At 34.6% G+C, this 20,406-nt stretch overlaps 1 protein-coding gene across 3 annotated transcripts in view; it reads left to right on the plus strand.

Moving 5' to 3' along the window:
- AKT3 (AKT serine/threonine kinase 3) overlaps positions 1 to 20,406 on the plus strand; it is a 397,863-nt gene that overhangs the window by 270,933 nt on the left and 106,524 nt on the right. For all 3 annotated transcript variants that reach the window (XM_027122450.1, XM_027122451.1, XM_027122452.1), the window contains one exon: positions 16,928 to 17,050. In XM_027122450.1, coding sequence (XP_026978251.1) covers positions 16,928 to 17,050 — 123 coding nt within the window. The remainder of the gene's footprint in view (positions 1 to 16,927; positions 17,051 to 20,406) is intronic.

Below are 20,406 nucleotides of genomic sequence, written 5' to 3' on the forward strand. Positions count from 1 at the left end.
ATTTCCTATAAATATTAAGTCCATCTTGTTTAATGTATTATTTAAAGCTTGTGTTTCCTTATTTATTTTCCTTTTGGATGATCTGTCCATTGGTGAAAGTGGGGTGTTAAAGTCCCCTACTATGAATTTGTTACTGTCGATTTCCCCTTTTATGGCTGTTAGCATTTGCCTTATGTATTGCGTTGCTCCTATGTTGGGTGCATAAATATTTACAATTGTTATATCTTCTTCTTGGATCGATCCCTTGATCATTATGTAGTGTTCTTCTTTGTTTCTTCTAATAGTCTTTATTTTAAAGTCTATTTTCTGTGATATGAGAATTGCTACTCCAGCTTTCTTTTGGTTTCCTTTTGCATGTAATATCTTTTTCCATCCCCTTACTTTCAGTCTGTATGTGTCTCTAGGTCTGAAGTGGGTCTCTTGTAGACAGCATATATATGAGTCTTGTTTTTGTATCGATTCAGCCAATCTGTGTCTTTTGGTGGGAGCATTTAATCCATTTACATTTAAGGTAATTATCGATATGTATGTTCCTATTCCCATTTTCTTTGTTGTTTTGGGTTCATTATTGTAGGTCTTTTCCTTCTCTTGTGTTTCTTGGCTAGAGAATTTCCTTTAGCATTTGTTGTAAAGCTAGTTTGGTGGTGCTGAACTCTCTCAGCTTTTGCTTGTCTGTAAAGGTTTTAATTTCTCCATCAAATCTGAATGAGATCCTTGCTGGGTAGAGTAATCTTGGTTGCAGGTTTTTCTCCTTCATCACTTTAAATATGTCGTGCCAGTCCCTTCTGGCTTGCAGAGTTTCTGCTGAAAGATCAGCTGTTAACCTTATGTGGATTCCCTTGTGTGTTATTTTTCCCTTGCTGCTTTTAATATGTTTTCTTTGTATTTAATTTTTGACAGTTTGATTAATATGTGTCTTGGAGTATTTCTCCTTGGATTTATCGTGTATGGAACTCTCTGTGCTTCCTGGACTTGATTAACTATTTCTTTTCCCATATTAGGGAAGTTTTCAATTATAATCTCTTCAAATATTTTCTCAGTCCCTTTCTTTTTCTCTTCTTCTTCTGGAACTCCTATAATTCGGATGTTGGTGCATTTAATGTTGTCCCAGAGGTCTCTGAGACTGTCGTCAGTTCTTTTCATCCTTTTTTCTTTATTCTGCTCTGCAGTAGTTATTTCCACTATTTTATCTTCCAGGTCACTTATCCGTTCTTCTGCCTCAGTTATTCTGCTATTGATCCCTTCTAGAGTATTTTTAATTTCATTTATTGTGTTGTTCACCGTTGCTTGTTTCCTCTTTAGTTCTTCTAGGTCCTTGTTAAATGTTTCTTGAATTTTGTCTATTCTATTTCCAAGATTTTGGATCATGTTTACTATCATTATTCTGAATTCTTTTTCAGGTAGACTGCCTATTTCCTCTTCATTTGTTACGTCGGTGGGTTTTTACCTTGCTCTTTCATCTGCTGTGTGTTTTTCTGTCTTCTCATTTTGCTTATCTTACTGTGTTTGGGGTCTCCTTTTTGCAGGCTGCAGGATTGTAGTTCCCGTTGTTTTTGGTGTCTGTCCCCAGTGACTAAAGTTGGTTCAGTGGGTTGTGTAGGCTTCCTGGTGGAGGGGACTAGTGCCTGTGTTCTGATGGATGAGGCTTGATCTTGTCTTTCTGGTGGGCAGGTCTACGTTTGGTGATGTGTTTTGTGGTATCTGTGGACCTATTATGATTTTAGGCAGCCTTTCTGCTAATGGGTGGGGTTGTGTTCCTGTCTTGCTAGTTGTTTGGCATAGGATGTCCAGCACTGTAGCTTGCTGGTCGTTGAGTGAAGCTGGGTGCTGGTGTTGAGATGGAGATCTCTGGGAGATTTTCGGCGTTTGATATTATATGGAGCTGGGGGGGTCTCTTGTGGACCAGTGTCCTGCAGTTGTCTCTCCCACCTCAGAGGCACAGCACTGACTCCTGGCTGCATCACCAAGAGCCTTTCATCCACACTGCTCAGAATAAAAGGGAGAAAAAGTAGAAAGAAAGAAAGGAAGAAAGAAAAAAGAAAGAAAGAAACGAAGAAAGGAAGGAAGAAAGCAAGAAAGAAAGGAAAGAAGGAAAGAAAGAAAAAGAAAGAAAGAGAAAGAAAGAAAGGAGGGAGGGAGGGAGGGAGAAAGGAAAGAAAGAACGAAAGAATAGAAAATAAAATAAAATAAGGATAAAATACAGTTATTAAAATAAAAAATGATTATTATGAAAAAAAATTTTTTTTAAAGAAAAAACAAAAAACACGGACGGTTACAACCCTCAGACAAATGGTGGAAGCAGCTATACAGACAAAATCTCCCACAGAAGCATACACATACACACTCACAAAAAGAGGAAATGGGGAAAAAATAATAAATCTTGCTCTCAAAGTCCACCTCCTCAATTTGAGATGATTCGTTGTCTCTTCACGTATTCCACAGATGCAGGGTACATCAAGTTGATTGTGGAGCTTTAATCCGCTGCTCCTGAGGCTGCTGGGAGAGATTTCCCTTTCTCTTTGTTCTCACAGCTCCCGGGACTCTGCTTTGGATTTGGCCCCGCCTCTGCGTGTAGGTCGCTGGAGGACGTCTGTTCTTTGCTCAGACAGGACGGGGTTAAAGGAGCCGCTGATGCGGGGGCTCTGGCTCACTCAGGCCGGGAGGAGGGAGGGGTACGGAGTGTAGGGCGAGCCGGCGGCGGCAGAGGCCAGCGGGACGTTGCACCAGCCTAAGGCGCGCTGTGCGTTCTCCCGGGGAAGTTGTCCCTGGATCCCGGGACCCTGGCAGTGGCGGGCTGCACAGGCTCCCCAGATGGGGGGTGTGGATAGTGACCTGTGCTCGCACACAGGCTTCTTGGTGGCAGAAGCAGCAGCCTTAGCGTCTCTTGCCCGTCTCTGGGGTCCGCGCTTTTAGCCGCGGCTGGCGCCTGTCTCTGGAGCTCCTTTAAGCAGCGCTCTTAATCCCCACTCCTCACACACCGGGAAACAAAGAGGGAAGAAAAAGTCTCTTGCCTCTTCGGCAGGTCCAGTCTTTTCCCCAGACTCCCTCCTGGCTAGCCGTGGCGCCCTAACCCCCTGCAGGCTGTGTTCACACCGCCAACCCCAGGCTTCTCCGCGGGGAATGTTTTTAGTATATACTTTTATAGTATTTCAAGGCTAGTTTCCCAAAATTCATTTAGCCAAAATATCTCTGCATCTAAAGTAAGACTCCAAAGACTTGACTAGCCTCAACATCTAAGATGCTTACTTTTATATCTAGAATATCAGATGAAGTGACTGAAAGTACAGGAGCTGCCCAGGCATTTATCTGTTTTCACAATTTCTCTCCATGTGGTTATGGCACAGGATGGCAATTTCAGGGTAGTCAAACTTCTTGCATAAAGGTTGGATTACCCCAGAGTGCACATTTCAAGAGAGTGAAAACAGAAGGCACAATATATGTGTAATTTGAGACCATGAAGAAAAGAAACAAAAGAAACAGGAAATGTAATGAAATAATATTTAAATATTAAAAACTCTAATCTCAAAACACAGTATATAGTCATTTGTGTTCTGCATCTTAACACAATACTTTTAATATTCATCAATAGTGTTGCATATATCAGTAGCTTATTTCTTTTTATGGCTTTATTATATGGATGGATGTATTACAATGTGTTTATATAATCTCTAGTAGATAGACATTTGGTTTTCTTGCAGTTTGGGGTTATTATGAAAAAATTTCTTGTGAATAATCCAGTACAAATCTTTGTGTGGTTGTATAGTTTCAGTTACCTTAGGTAAATATCTAGGAATACAATTTCTGTGTTATTTGGTATGTTCAATCATAGGAAACTGCCAAATTGTACCATTTTGCATTTCTAGGATGTTACTTATCATCATCACCACACTTGGCATGGTTAGTCTTTCTTAATTTTACCCCTTCTAGTTGATGTGTATCTTATAGTTTTAGCTTGAATTTCCTGAATGATTAATGATATTGAACATGTTTTCCTGTGCTGATTTGCCATGTTATGTCTTCTTTACTGAAGTATCTGTTAAAATCTTTGGTCCGTGTTTTGATTGGGTTGTTTGTCTTCTTAATATTGAGTAATCAGACTTATTTATATATTCTAGATACAAGTAATTTATCATCTATGTTTTGCAAATATTTTCTCCCAGTCTGTGTTCTGCCTTTTCATTTTTTAGCGGGGAATTTTTTTCCTGTGTATATTTTTGTTTAAGTCCGTTTTTTAAAAGTCATCTTGTTCATATGTAATTTGCATTTAGTAAACTTCACCACTTTTAAGTGTACAATTTAGTGAGTTTTGACAAATGAGTAGTTTACCATCACCACAGTCATGATATACAACAGTTCTATCACCCAAAGAAGTCTCTCATGCCCCTTTACAGTCAGTTCCTACCATCACCTCCTGTCGTCGCAACCACTGATGTGCTTTCTTGCAAGTGTCTTTTTAAGGACAAAACTTTTAAATTAGATGAAATAAGTGTTTTTCTTTTGAGGTTTGTGCATTTTGGGTTTAATTTAAAACATCTTTTCCTAACCCAAGTTTGTTAAGATTTTCTCCTATGTTTTCTTCTAGAAGTGTTAATAGTTTTTTGGACTTATATTTAGGTCTGCAGACCATTTCAAGTTAATTTTTGTTTATGGTGCTTGAGTCAAGGTTCATTTTTTTTGCAACTGGATATTTAATTTTTCCAGCATATTTGTTGAAAAGACTATTTTTTTTTCACATTGAATTACCCTGACACCTTTGTCAAAAATCAATTGACCATATATATGTGTGAGATGTTTCTGGACTCGACTCTGTGTATTGATCTATATCCATCCATCCTTATACTTATACCTGACTGTCTTTAAGACTTTTGCTTTAGAGTAAGTATTGAAATGAGGCAGTTCAAGTCTTCTAATTTTGCTCTTCTTTTTAAAAAGTGTCTTGGCAACCCTAATATTTTCATGTAAATTATAGAATAAGCTTGTTGATTTCTACATGAAGGTCTACTGGACTTTAATTGATAGTGTAATCTGTTGATCAATTTGGGGAGGATTGACATGTTCACAGTATTGTCTTCTGATCCATGAACATGGTATATTTTTCCAATTATTTAGATCTTCTTTAATTCTTTCAACAATATCATGTAGTTTTTAGTGTACAGGTCTTGAACATTTTTTGTTAAATTTATCCTTATTTATCTTATTTTTTGATATTATAAATGATTTGTTTAAAGTTTCAAATCTGAATTGCTTGCATATAGAAATGCAGTTGATGTTTGCTCATTAGCCTTGAACCCTGCATCCTTGCTCAGTTTGTCTATTTGTTTGTTTTTTCTTAAGTATGTTGAGATTCTCTTTGTAGATGATCACATCATGTGGGAGCAAAGACAGTTTTCCTTCCTCTTTTTCAGTCTCAGTGGATTTTCTCTCTTCTTGCCTTATTGAGCTAAGACCTTCAGAGCAATGTTAAATAGCAATGTAAGAGCAGACATCCTTGCCTTATACCAGATCTTAGGGCAAAAGCATTTGTACTTTTCACCATTAAGAATGTTGTTAGCTGTAGGTTTTTCATATATACCCTTTAACAAATTGAAGAAGTTCCTTTCTGTTCCCATTTTGCTAAGCTTTTTTTTTTTATAAATCATGATAGGATGTAAAATTTTGTCAAATTATTTTTTTGTATCTGTTGGGATGATCACGTGTTTTTTCTTCTTTATTCTGTTGATATCTTGAATTTCATTGTTTGTTTTTTTTAATGTTAGACCAACATTGCATTTCTTAGATAAATCCCACTTAGTTATGATGTATTATCCTTTTGATATGTTGTTGAACCCAGTTTGCTAAAATTTTGTTAAGAGTTTTAAATCTTTGTTCACTAGGAATATCATTGTGTAGGGTCCCTTCTCTTCCCTACCCCGAGCAATGTCTCTGGGTTTGGATTCAGGGTAATGCTAACCTCTTAAAATGAGTCAGGCAGCATTGCTTCTTCTATTTTCTGGTAGAATTCACCAGTGAAATTTTGAGACCAAGAGTTTTCCTTGTAGGAAGGTTTTTAACAATGAAGTGAAATTTAAAAAATGTATTTATGGAGGCATGCATTTTATCTATTTCTTCTTGAGTGAGCTTTGGTTGTGTGTTTCCAGGAATTTATTTTGTCTAATTTTTAAAATTTATTTGCCAAATATTGTTCAATTCCTATCTAGTTCTAGACCCTGAGAAGGCAACTGTACTCTATACAAGGTTCCTTCTCTCATGCAATTCATATTATGCAATTATAAAGACTTATGAATGAAATTTCTTAATTGAATAATTTATACAGTTATTGTCTCAAGTTAATAGAAACTGTACTTAGAATAATAAACAGATATGCTCTAGAGACCAGAGACCTAAGTTTGAATCTCAGCTTTACCGCTTAAGAGCTATGTGATGCTAGGCAAGCTTCATAACATGCCTAAATCTTAGTTTTCTCAGCTGTATGATAGAGATAATCATTGTACCTATTTTATAACATTGTTTTAGGATTAAATAATATAATGCATGTAACTTACTTAGTATAATGCCAAACAAGTAGCAGTACTCAAAAATAGTGCCTATTGTGATAGTAATAATAACTTATATTTATTTTATTTAATCATCTATAATATGGAAATAGCATTTTGTAGCTTTTGTGATTGTTGTTAGAATGTAATATCTTAATGCTCAAAAATTGTAGTGTTTATTATTTTTATTGTGTTGGTATTGGATATATTTCAGAAATAGCCCAAATATTTCACATTATATCCTAATAGATTTAGATATTTTAAAATAATTACCTTGAGAATTTTTACTCTTTTAAAAGTATATTTTATTCTCCAAATGAAAAATCTATTAATATTTAATGTGGTAGAACTGAGCAATTTCTTTTTTAATCTTGTTAGTAGAGTTGTAATAAAATACTTTAATGTAAATTATTTTAATTATGGAAATAGAATTTAAAAAAATTTTAAAGGAACTAGTTTTGTACTTACCATATTATAAAGTATTTTCATTAGGTGACTTTTGATCCCAGAAAATTTCCTTAACTTTTCATGCCTTGCATTAATTGTTTAAAAATTAGATAGCTAGTGGGAAGCAGCTACGTAGCACAGGGAGATCAGCTTGGTGCTTTGTGACCACCTAGAGGGGTGGGATAGGGAGGGAGGGAGGGAGACGCAAGAGGGAGGAGATATGGGGATATATGTATATGTACAACTGATTCACTTTGTTATAAAGCAGAAACTAACACACCAATGTAAAGCAATTATACTCCAATAAAGATGTTAAAAAAAAAATTCCCAGCCTACAGGCTACTTTTTCCGGTATCAGGCACTTAGTTAGATTGAGAATTCTTTTTACATTTTCAGACTTGTAAGAAGAGGGCAAGAAATAGAGAAATAGGGCTTGAGGTATTTAGCTGGACATTTATAACCAAACAACTGTTTCAGAGTCCAGCCATCTGACCTTAGATCCCTTTCAATTCTCCTGAAACATCCTAAAGGTTTAATTTGTATTTTAAGAAATGTAATTTTGAACTATTTATTAAAATATGGCATTTTATCAGTATCCTTTCTGGAAGAAACTTTCTTCAAAAACTAAATGTAAATTACACTACTTTACATTAATTTTTCTGTGTGAAATGCATAGAAACTGAGTTCAGCTTGAGAAGAGGATAGACATGATCTAGAAAACAATTAATATGAATTACCTATTAAATGTAAGTGTACTTTTATTTGATCCTATAAAAGTACATGTTTAAATGTTTGTTTTATTGTATAACTGATACCATTCCAATTGTGTAGTATAGTATTTGCTACAGACTGAATCTTTATGTCCACCCTAAACTCATATGTGGAAACCTAATCCCTAGTGTGATGGCATTTGGAGGGTGGGGCCTTTCTAGTGATTAGGTCATGAAGGTGGAGCCCTCCTGAATGGGATTAGTGCCCTTATAAGGGACACCTCAGAGAGCTCAGTTGCTCCTTCCCCATTGTGAGGACACTGTGAAAAGACAGCTGTCTGTGAGCCAGGAAGCAGGTACCCGATCTGCAAGTGCATTGATCTTGGACTTCCCAGCCTCCAGAATTGTGGGAAATAAATTTCTGTGGTTTATAATTCACCCAGTCTGTGGTAATGTGTTATAACATCCCAAATGGACTAAGGCAGTATTGTTGACTAGTTTTCTTGTATGTGAACTAGAGACATTCTTTTCATCTTAGGTGTTTTTGTAAACGTAAGGGATGTGTTAATCAGCATTATTGCACAGACTCCCATGTCTCATTGCTTAATTAATTAGTTGTCTTTAGGGTACTCAGGTTCCAAGCTCAATCAATATTATGATAATGAATGTAATCATTGTAATTATTGACCCATATTGAGCATATTTTGTTATTCTCTGTTAACTGATATTTTGCTATTACAAAGGAGTGACTAAAGTTTGTATAGACAGTATTTGCAAGAAAAAAATGTAATTGAATTTAAAGTCTTAGATTGCAGTGATAGTTCTCAGGATGTTGTTTAAGTCAAGATCTTTATTTTTTTTTAAAGTTTGTTGCATATTTTTCAAATTATAACAATTTATTTTAAAGATAAACATTCCGGGTTTGTAATGAAATATAAACTTGTATATTTAGATCATTAAGGCAATCTATTAATATTTACATTACTATATTCCCACAGCATTGCTAAGCACAACACACACACACACACACACACACACAAACATGTAGTCATTGCTAAAGGGACTTAAATTTCTAAAGGTATGTTCCTTGCTTGAGGAGCAAAAAATTCATTTTTTTAACAAAAACAAGATTATTTAGTTATTGTATGTGATTTTTAAATGTTTCTAATAAAAATACTTTACCTTCAAAACTTTAAGCCTTATTTTCCTTATAAATAATTCTTTGGAAAGTATTTTTTAATTTAACTTTATTCTTTGCAGTACATATTTATTAAGTACCTAATATGTGCTACATGCTAGGCTTGGGGCTGAGGATGCAAAGCTATAGAGCACTTGTGCAGTCTTCCTCTTTCTCCTGTGCCTCTGCCAAGAAAAAAAAAAATTGTCAGAAGCCTGAATCAGGAAAAGCATCAACAGTGTGTTTACTTAAAACCTTTATAAAATTTCTCCCATTATGAAAGTAACAACAGTACATGTACATTGCTGAAAACATCAAAAAGTTATTTCAGTTCAATTGATAAAATACTTATTTATTGACTGCGTGCTACAAGCTAGTCACTGTGCTATGTACTTAGTACGTGGCGTGAGGAAGACAGATGGTCTCACATTTAGGAAAGTATAATGCTCTGGGAAATGGATATTAAATTATTACAGGTAATTTTCAAGGTATAAAACAGAAAAAAAATACTCTAAATCTTACCATCTAGCAATGATCACTATTACCATATTAGTGTATTTTCCTGTTTTTATACTGTACCCATAATTTCCATTTTATTTAATATTGTAAAATACATACTAGTTGCCTAGTAATTAATTATGCAGATGTAATTTATTAAATCCTTACTATATTTTTGAACGTTTAGATTGTTTCCATTACTTAACCAACTTTACTTAAGTATAAGCTACATACAATAAAATGTACTCACTTTAAGTATACATAACTTATATGACTTTTGACAAACATCTATGCATGTAGTCCCCATTACAAAAAGATGCAGAACATTTCCACTGCCACAGAAAGTTCTGCTATTCCTCTTTGCAGTCAGTCTTCCCTGTCTCATTCTGTCATCTCCTGCTCCTATACCTGGCCCTAGGCAACTACTGATCTGCTTTCTGACACTAAAGATTTGATTTACCTTTTCTAAAATTTCACAGAAATGGAATCATACAATATGTACTCTTTTATGTCTGTTTCTGTTTCTTTTGCTAAGCCTAACGTTTTTGAGATTATCCATGTCTCAGTAGTTTGTTCCTTCATTGCTGAGTCATGAGCATGCTGTATCAATGTTTTTTAATCTGTCCTGCTTTTGGTGTACATTTGGATTGTTTCTAGTCATCGCCTACTATGAATAAAGCTGATATGCACATACATGTACAAGTTTTCTTTTTTCTTGGCTAAATACTGGGGAGTATAATTGTTGAGTTTATAATGAGCATATGTTTACATTTTGAAAAATTCCAAAACTGTTTTCCAAAGTAGTTGTGTCATTTTGCATTCCTAGTATCAATGCCGCAAGAATTCTAGTTGTTTCATATCCATACCAACTCTTGGTGTGGTCAGTCTTTTTAATTTTAGTCATTCTAATGTGTATATAGAAGTATATTATTGCGGTTGGTTTTGAGTTGCATTTTTCTGATGACTAATGATATTAAATATATTTTCACATATTGGCCATTTGCATACATTTTTTTACCTGTATGTTCGAATATTTTGTCTATTTATTAATTGGGTTATCTTATTGTTAAATTATAATAGATCTTTATATATTCTGGTTACAAATACTTTGCCAAATGAGTGTATTATAAATAGTTCCTCTCAGACTGTACCTTGCCTTTTCATTGTCTCAGTGATGTTTTCTGAGCAACAGAAGTTTTAAATTTTAAAATCCAATTTATCAGTTTGTCTTCTTTGTTTTTTTTAAATACTATCTAAGAAATCTTTGTCTATCATGGATGACAAATATTTTCTCCTATATTTCCTTTTATAACTTTTATAATTGTGCTATTACATTTAGGTTTATGATATTTTTTATTTTTATGTATGCTGTAAACTAAGGATTGAAGTTCATTTTTTACCCCATGTGGATATTTGGTTATTCCAGAATCTATTGTTGAAAAGTCTATCCTTTGCCCCATTGAATGACCTTGACACCTTTGGCATATGTGTGTGTCCTTTGCTCTAACACTAATACTGCTGAAATATAGAGGCAGTATCCTCAAGGACTCTAGTGGGTGCCACATTTCTTAAGAAGTTTTTCCATTTTGCCTGGTGAGAACAAAAAGTATTTTTAGCTCTATGAGCCTGTGATTTTTTTCACCTGATTCTTTCCAATGGCTCTTTTCCCTGGCCTCAGAATTTTCCTCATATACATGTGCTGATTAGTAAGACTCAGAGGCAGTTCATTGCAGGTCCCTGGAGTTCTCCTCTTTGTGGTTCTCTGCCTCATGAATTACAGCTACTTTGGTCTCCCCAGTCTCTGAACTCTCTATTCTTACTTCAAGAATTCCACAGGTTCTGTTTTGGTTTTCTTTCCCTGTGTTACATTCTGGATGGTCTCTCTAGGCAGCAAGCTGGAACAACCATAATTACCACCTTGTTTCCCTTTTCTTTGGAGTCACTGTACCTTGAAGCCTAATGCTTAATGTATGAAAATCCTTGTTTTATTTATTTTATATCATGGTCAAAACAGAAGTCTCTAACCTTTATATTTTATGGATATTTCCACTGGGTGCAAAATTTTAGGATGTGTTTTTTTTCTTTCAGCAATTTGGACATATTGTTCCATTGTCCTTTCACTTATATAGTTTCTGAGAAGAAGTCTGGGGAAATTCTCCTATTTGTTCTTCTGTATGTATTGTGTTTTTTTCCCTTCAGAATTTTTAAAAGATTTTCTGTCACTGGTTTTTCAGCAATTTTAGTGTGATCTGACTGTTATGTTCTGAGTATTCATGCCTGTTTGTTAGTTTTTATCTCACTGAGTTTCGTTGAAATACCTAGTCTGTGCATTTATCTTTTTTATCCTAGTTTGGAAAAATTCAGTCATTATTTTGCAGATGTCTCCCTCTCTCTTTCAGGATCTGCTGTTATCCATATGTTAGACTCCTTGACACTGTTCAAGAGGTTGCTGAGACTTTTTTTTTCAGGTGCAATTTATATAGTTTTCTTCTGCTATGATTTCTTGTTCATTTGTCTTTTCTCTTGCAGTGTCTAATCTGTTGTTAATCCCATCTAGTGAAATTTTTATTCAGATATTATATGTTTCATCTTTAAACATCCTATTTATTTCTATTTCCCATTATCTCTTCTTTATGTTCCTGTACTGCTTTAAAGTTACTGTCTATTAATACCATCATCTCTGTTATTTTTGAGGTCTGTGTCTAATGACTGACTTTTTTGTTGGTGATGGGTCATATTTTCCTGCATCTTCTCATGTCTAGTAATTGTTGATTGTATACTAGATACTTTGATTTTACTTGAGTGTTTAGATTTTGTTATCTTCCTTCAAAGAGTGTTACATCTTGTTCTGGAGAGCAGTTATTTGCAAATATGATATTTTACACTCTTGTTTGTTAGCTTTGTTAATGTATGGTTTAGCTTTTACTCCGACTTCTTTGAAATATCTACTGAATGCCTGCATGTTCAATAATGACACTCTTCTGACTTTTCTCCAAAGTTAAGCAAATATTGTGGCACCATTTATTAAATGGTCATTTTTTCCCCATATACTTCATATCCTTATGTGTAATCATCAACTTTACCATATTCTAAATTTTTATAAAGTAACCTGTTTCTGGCCACCTGATTTCATTGATATTTCTTTTAATTTGTATGCCTATTCCATATGAATTGTAGCTTTATACTATCTCTCAATTTCTTCAGACAGAAGTTTTTTTGAGAGCATTAATATATTGAGCAAAAATCTTCTATTTCAATAATATCTTGGCTCATTTCATTCATTTTTTCTAAAAGAGTCACATACCATTTCTACCTTTATATTCTCTTCTTAGCCCACCTAAGTATGACATCTCTTCCCTGAAAGGTAACTTATGACCTAATTCCTATGCCTGGTAAATGTTAATTTCCTTCCTGAAACTTTCTTTTCCTTTATTCTTCAGGTATTCATTCTGTTTGTATTTCTTTTAGGACTCTATCTTAATATCCTGTTCTGCTTCTTTTTCCTGTCCTTTTGTGCAGTCATACCCTAAAATTCTGACCTTAACTCTGTTTGCAGTTTCTACTAAATTTCTGGGCTATACCTTGTTTCCTTGGTGTCAACAGTATCCTTTATATAAATGACTCACACATTTACTTTTATACCCTTTGGTCCCATAGTTCTGAAGCTGTGCTATCAAGTTCTTATTTAAATGTCAACAGGTCAAAATAAAATCCATTGCTCGTCTGTCTCCATCCCCATTCTTTTCCTTTACACTGCTGGCAGCAACACCTACTCAGCCATCCTTAGGGAAACTTCAACACTGTTGCTCTCTGCCTTTGCCCAAATGGTGAAAGCTAGTTCCCTCTGGAATATTGACTCTTGAAAGGTCTGTTACTAGCACTAATGTTCCTCAGAAGCTCTTATCCAGCTCGAAGGTTACTTCTTATATTACCAAACATACTTATTCACTTCTTTAAGTGTGCTTTCTATTTTATAACTACATATTTTAGTGGAATTATTTATATATCTGGTTGTTCTAACCAAATAGTGATATTCTTTCAGATTGGTACCATTTCCTCTCATTGTGTCTGCAGCTTTTTCACAGTGGTTGTACTGAATTGGTGTTCAGTAAGTTTTGTTGCACTTTATGAATTGTTTATCTGACTACTGTAGTCTCAGATTTTTTTAATTGATTCTCTAGTTGCTGCCAGAGTTGTGTACTTAAAATTATGCTAATTTTTTTCGGACTTTCCTGGTGACACAGTGGTTAAGAATCCTCCTGCCAATGCAGGGGACATGTGTTTAAGCCCTGGTCCAGGAAGATCCCACATGCTGCGGAGCAGCTAAGCCCATGTGCAACAATTACTAAGCCTGCACTCTAGAGCCTGCGAGCCACAACTACTGAGCCCACGTGCCACAACTACTGAAGCCTGTGCTCCTAGAGCCCATGCTCCGCAACAAGAGAAGCCTGCACACCACAACAAAGAGTATCCCCCACTCGCCACAACTAGAGAAAGTCAATGCGCAGCAACAAAGACCCAACACAGCCAAGAATAAATAAATAAAATTATGCTAAAATTTTTAACCCAAATGTCTTTGACACTACTTATCTACAAAATTAATCTCTGAACCATATCATGGCAGTCAAGGTCCTAAACAATCTGGCCTCATCTTTGTGGGGTTTTTTTGGTTTTTTTCTTTTTTTTTGCTTAAGTTCTGTCATTATCATGAATGTGTATTATTGTTCTTCAGCTACATGCCCTCCCTATGTGTTGTTTCCTTGCCATTACTATTTTTTTTCTTTAGAATTAATTTCTTCTACATACATCTATTAATTACCTCCTATGTTGATGGACTATACTAGGCTGTGGTCAAAATATTAAGAAGGATAGAACTTGTGGTCAAAATATTAAGGTGGATATTAAGAGGGATTAATTTGTTCCACATACATTTATTAATTACCTACTATGTTGATGTACTATTACTAGGCTGTGGTCAAAATATTAAGATGGATAAAACTTGCACTGTTTTGTATGCTTCCCGTATATTCTCCATTTGTGAAAAATCCATCCTTCAAAACGTGAGATGCTACCTTATCTGTGAAGTCTCCTCAGATCATTCCAATAAAGATTAATCATCCTTTGCCTCCAAAGCATTTTTAATATTGCTTTGTTACAGAATTTCTCATAGCTCTCTTGTTTTTTATCTGTGCATATATCTCCTTCATCGTGTTGAATTTCTTAAGGTCAGGGATTATGTCTTAATCACCATTATATGCCCTCTTTTTCTCTTCCCAGTGTCCAATAACAGTGACTTTAACATAATTGATGCTCACTAAATGGAAAGTTGGTTCAAAGCCAAGGTAGAAACTTAGAAGGAATATTCAGAGAAAATCAGGAGAGTTGTAGTACCAAAGCCAAGGAATGTTTATAAGAAGGAGAGGGTAATAAGTGATGTTCTAAGCTCCAGAACGAGAGGTTCTTGATTATGTTAACAGGAATAAGTTCCATAAAGTAGCAAGGGTAGACATCAGAGGAGAGCAGATTGAGAAATAAATAGAGTTCTTCTCCTTAAGTAGCTTTTTTTTTTTTTAGCTGATATTTTTACAGAAATTGGCTGGAAGACAAATTGAAGATTTATGGTCTAAATAAAGATCTAGAAGCCTGCATGTATTATGTTGATTTAGGGAAGATCTATATCTTTTGTATTGTAGATGAGTGGGTACTAGGCTTGACATTTGAAGAAAATTTAGAAATCTAACTACTACTTTCATCTCGTTAGAAGACTACCATAAATCTGGGTCACAGGGGTTCCTTTGTCAAAATTAGTTATATTTTGTATTAAAGGATGACAGAAATTACTTTGACCTAGAAATATTTCAGAATGGTTTTACTGATGATCCATCCTTCTTTCTACTTCCTGTCTTTGTTTGAATGGTAGAGCATTAATAACATGTATGTGCCTGTATAAAATGAATGAATTTTGAAGCATATCCCTGAGTAATTTTATACATTGGTTTGATTTTTGGTATAGTATATTTGGTCATTTATAAGACACATTGAACATTTCTTCAGTCAGAGTGCCTTTTATATTTGATGGTGTGTCATAGTTTTAATTGACCTCATTATTTTTCTTGGTATTAACATAGAAAGTTGGTGGAGTTGCAATCAACAGCATCTTAGATTTGATAAAATATGACAATATAGTAGAGAGCATTAAAGTTTAGAGACTATCTGCCAAACATTTTAGTTTTACTATAAGTAATGTTGAACCAGTCTTTTTTGGCAATAGTTACATGATATTACCTCTTCTCTCTTTACTGTGACAATGGGTTAGGCATAAATTTTATCTTAAAATAATGATAAACTCTTAAGTGGAGTTGGAGGTGGGAAAAGGGAAGATGGAATCTATAGAGAACCTCTTTTATGTTACCTAAATTATGATTTGGTGTGTGAGAAACAAATCTCAGTTAACCATAATTCTTATAAATTTGTAGAAGCAGTTTGTAGAAGTAATCTATGTGAAAATATAGTTAATTTCTGATCTTGCAGTCAAGAATACATTGACTGATTGGTTCATTTCTTTAATCAAAGACATGTATTGAGTACCTACTGTGATACTCGGCAGTGTACTCAGCACTGCGAACCATCTTTTGTTGTTCTTGGTGGATTTCTTAATACAGTGAAACAGTACACAAAAAGGTCAGTAGTCAATTCATAATGCCTGAAACCGGCTCCTTCCTCATATACATTATTGAACTGAGAGCTGAGACGGGCAGTTTCTTAAATAAAGAGGCTGTCTAAATGGAGAGCTGGATGCTTGACCACAGTGAGAACCCAATAAATATTTGTTGACTGTTGTTAACAGGAAATGGATGGGCTTATAGTTTTAAGTGATTACATGAGAAAAGATTGGTGTCATAGTTAATTATTATTGAAATAGGAAGAGTATGCATTGAGAACTATTAGGGGAATAATGGGAGCTTCTCAGTCCATTTTGGGCATTATTAACATAAATTGAAAATGTAAAGCCTCACAGTTTCTCATTGCAGAAAACATGGATTTAAACATTGAAAGCATTTCTAGAGGTATCATGAAGAATCAAGAGTTGTAGAATTTAACAAGTTCACATAAATAAGGTTCCACAAATCAGCAGTCCTTTCTTTGAAATCAAGTGTAACTGAGATAATTAAGTCGAAATATTCCATCTATGCTTATGTGCATTTATTTTAATAAAGTCTCAATACCTAATCCTTGAAAGAGTGAAGCAACAGTATACTGAGGGGGAGATGTAATCTGATGATGCATACTTTTTCCTCTGGTAACTGAAGGTTAAATGGGTAGCAAGCAGAATGCCTTAAACAAGATTGGTATATTGATTAAAGTGCTGATTTAACAGCTCGCAGTCTCCCCTTGGAAACCTGGAAAAGATAAGCCAGCTGCTGTCTAAGACTGCTCAGTGTCCGCTGAGAGTACACTATCTATCATCACAATATGGTGATGAGAGGTGTTTTATGTTTGTGTTAATTTCCCCCACTAAATCAGTAATTATTACAATCCTGTCCCTGCTGTTTACCCTGCAGCTGTTTTTCCATTTGTCGAGAGAGAGGGTGTTCTCTGAGGACCGCACACGTTTCTATGGTGCAGAAATTGTCTCTGCCTTGGACTATCTACATTCCGGAAAGATTGTGTACCGTGATCTCAAGGTAAAAAAGAAAAGTAATCAGAATTTGTTTTTGCAGAGGCTGTAGGGACAAACACAAAGTAATTACAAAGTTACACAGTTTGGAGAAAAGCAGATTTAGTTGGGAAATAAAACCACTCTGTTTAAGAATTTGCTTCACTGTATTTGACAGGAAATTTCATTCACTGATAAATGTGTAGTAGTTTTATGTCCGAGTTTTTGACATGCTAAATAAGTTCTTCTTGACTGCTCTGATCAAATATGATCTATCAATAATAGTTTCATTTTTCTGAAAGTGTAATGAGTAATGTTAAACATCTGATTATTAGTCAAGTAACTTTGCAAGTGACATTTTAAAATAAATTTCATTATTATATTCTAACATCCTGTGATGTATTATGAAGAAATTTTTATAATAAATAAGATTACTTGGGAAAATATTTGATTTGGTATTAAATTTTTAGTGGGTTTATATACCTGAAGCATTTTAATATAGCCTTTTATCAATTTGTTTAATTTCCATTTTGAAAAGCACTGTATTTGTTTTATCAGTAATAGTGACTTTATTTCTCTAAGTTTCTTTCTGTTAAGACCCTCAGAATAGCTCAGGGATTGGCAAACTTTCTGTGAAGGCCAGATAGTAAATATTTTAGGCTTTGCTGCTCTTACAGTGTCTTTTACAACTCCTCAGTGCTGCTGTTGTAGGGTGAAAGCAGCCACAGACAATATGTAAATGAGCGTGTCTGGCTGTGTTCCAGTAAAACTTTAATTACAAAAACAGGCAGTAGGCAAGATTTCACCTACAAGCCATATTTTGCTGACCCCCGGAGTAACTCATAAAAGATAGCAGTAATTCTCGTGACACTGTTTTGAATTAGATTGGTCATATTAAGGAAATTTGTACCATGACACACTCTGAACAAGTTCTAAATGTGACAATCTTACTTTCTTAAAAAGTAAATCATATGATAATCTTGACCTATTAAAATCTGACACAGAATTGCTTTATTTATCAAGTACTAGTTCATTTAAAATATGATTTGTAGAGATAGAAGTTATACTAGTCTTTTATGAAATTCTGTTTCTATGAAATAAGGTATATATTTACATATTATAGCACATAAGAGAAATCACAATTATCCCCTCACTCCCATTCACTCCTTTTTAAACACCTGTGATTCTTAAGTTATCTAATTATTTAAGCAGTTGTCTAAGTTATTTTAAGATGTTGCTATCATATACATTTGTATTATGAATGCTCCCTAAGAAGTAACTATCTCAAAAAATATTATTTTACATGATGACAGTGAAATATAGTATGTATTTTTTTAACATCTTTATTGGAGTATAATTGCTCTACAATGGTGTGTTAGTTTCTGCTTTATAACAAAGTGAATCAGCCATACGTATACATATATCCCCATATCTCCTCCCTCTTGCGTCTCCCTCCCACCCTCCCTATCCTATCCCTCTAGGTGGTCACAAAGCACCAAGCTGATCTCCCTGTGCTATGTGACTGCTTCCCACTAGCTATCGTTTTACATTTGGTCGTGTATATATGTCCATGCCACTCTCTCATTTCATCCCAGCTTACCCTTCCCCCTCCCTATGTCCTCAATTCCAAGTCCATTCTCTATGTCTGCATCTTTATTCCTATCCTGCCCCTAGGTTCTTCAGCACCTTTTTTTTTTTTTTTTTAGATTCCATATATAGGTGTTAGCGTATGGTATTTTTTCTCTTTCTGACTTACTTCACTCTGTATGACAGACTCTAGGTCCATCCACCTCACTACAAATAACTCAGTTTCGCTTCTTTTTATGGCTGAGTAATATTCCATTGTATATATGTGCCACATCTTCTTTATTGTTTTATTTCTTAACATATTATTGATTAAAGAAGCTATAAAATTCTGTTTTTAGGAAAAATGAACTATGCAACTATATCTATATCAGGGATGATCAACTAAGTGCCCAAATAGACCAGAGGTGGATATGAATCAACAATATGATTATATTTAGCCTGCAGCTTTTTATAGCCAGGAGTGGCAGAATTCAGCATCCCTATATCTGATGTCTGAATGGCCAAATAATCCTATAATGTTTAAATGTCTTGAATCCAGAGTTTTAAAAAAGAATTTAGTTATACGGTATGATAAAACATAATTTATATAGCATTTCCAAATTTACTTAGAAGTAGTTAGCTCTTCTCTGCCTGATCTACTCCCCCCCACCATTCCCACTTTATATTTTATGAATTCTGTTTGTAGGGAGAAGGAGGAGGATTTCGTGGATTTAAGAAAATGAGAATAATTTTGAAGTACTTAGTAATGTATCCAAAATGCTTAAAGCTGGAAGATGGAATTATTAGTCTAAAGAAACAGAAGAGTACTCACTTGATTGCTAGCATTGATTAAGGAATGATATAATTGGGATGGTTTTGGTCAGTATCTCCATTGATCATTTCTCATTAATGAATCAACATATTGGTACATTGAAGTTCATTTAATGAGTTTTGTTGCTTCATCCTTTCTGATGATGAAATTAGACTAAATTTATTAAGCCACAGTGCTAATACTTGGTATGTGAATACCAGCCATGTAGTTACCATATAAACAGACCACTAACTTTATTAGACAATTAAGTGGCCTCTGCTCTCTAAATTTATTTACTTTTTAATATAACCTTAAGTTAAAGGTCTAAGTAAATGTATAGCATTGGACAGAATCCATGGAACATACACCGAGAAGAATGGATAATGTAAAAAGTCAGACATTCAAAATTTATACGTGTTGTTTGTATCCATATTGCACATGATAGAATGAGATCTTTAGGTAGAGTCGTAGAAATTTAGAGCTGACCCATAGTTTACAGCTGAGCTTATTGAAGACTAGAAGCCTAGTAAGGGATTTACTCAAAGTAATGGACTAAGTTGCTGACATAGTCAAGATTATTGGATTCCATGAATCCTAGCTCCAGGTATAATGTTCTTTTTATTACACCATTCTGCCTTTCTAGAGATGAAATGAACTTTAGGTGGGGGAATTCATTGGATTAATTCTAGGAGATCTTTGTAAATCTAAAATTTGAATAAAGCTGCCAAAGATAAGAGAAGGAATGTTTTAAATATATTTATACAAAATATATTCAAAATAGCATTATCAAAAACTGATTTAGGTACCCACTTTGATTTGTCTCAGATTGGTCTCTGTCTTCTCCTTACTAATAACCTTGTGTTTATTCAAATACAAATCCATTTGAGTTACTTATGGTAGCTGCACCTCTCAAGTAAATCAGTACCTGTTTGCCACTGACCCATTCATCATTAGAGGCAAAGCCTAATTTCATGTGCAAGTTAATTTAAGACATTTTATCAGTTCAT

This window comes from Aethalodelphis obliquidens, unplaced genomic scaffold (genome assembly GCF_003676395.1).
Source record: "Aethalodelphis obliquidens isolate GAN/ISIS:26980383/991018 unplaced genomic scaffold, ASM367639v1 scaffold24, whole genome shotgun sequence".
Classification (NCBI taxonomy): domain Eukaryota; kingdom Metazoa; phylum Chordata; class Mammalia; order Artiodactyla; family Delphinidae; genus Aethalodelphis; species Aethalodelphis obliquidens.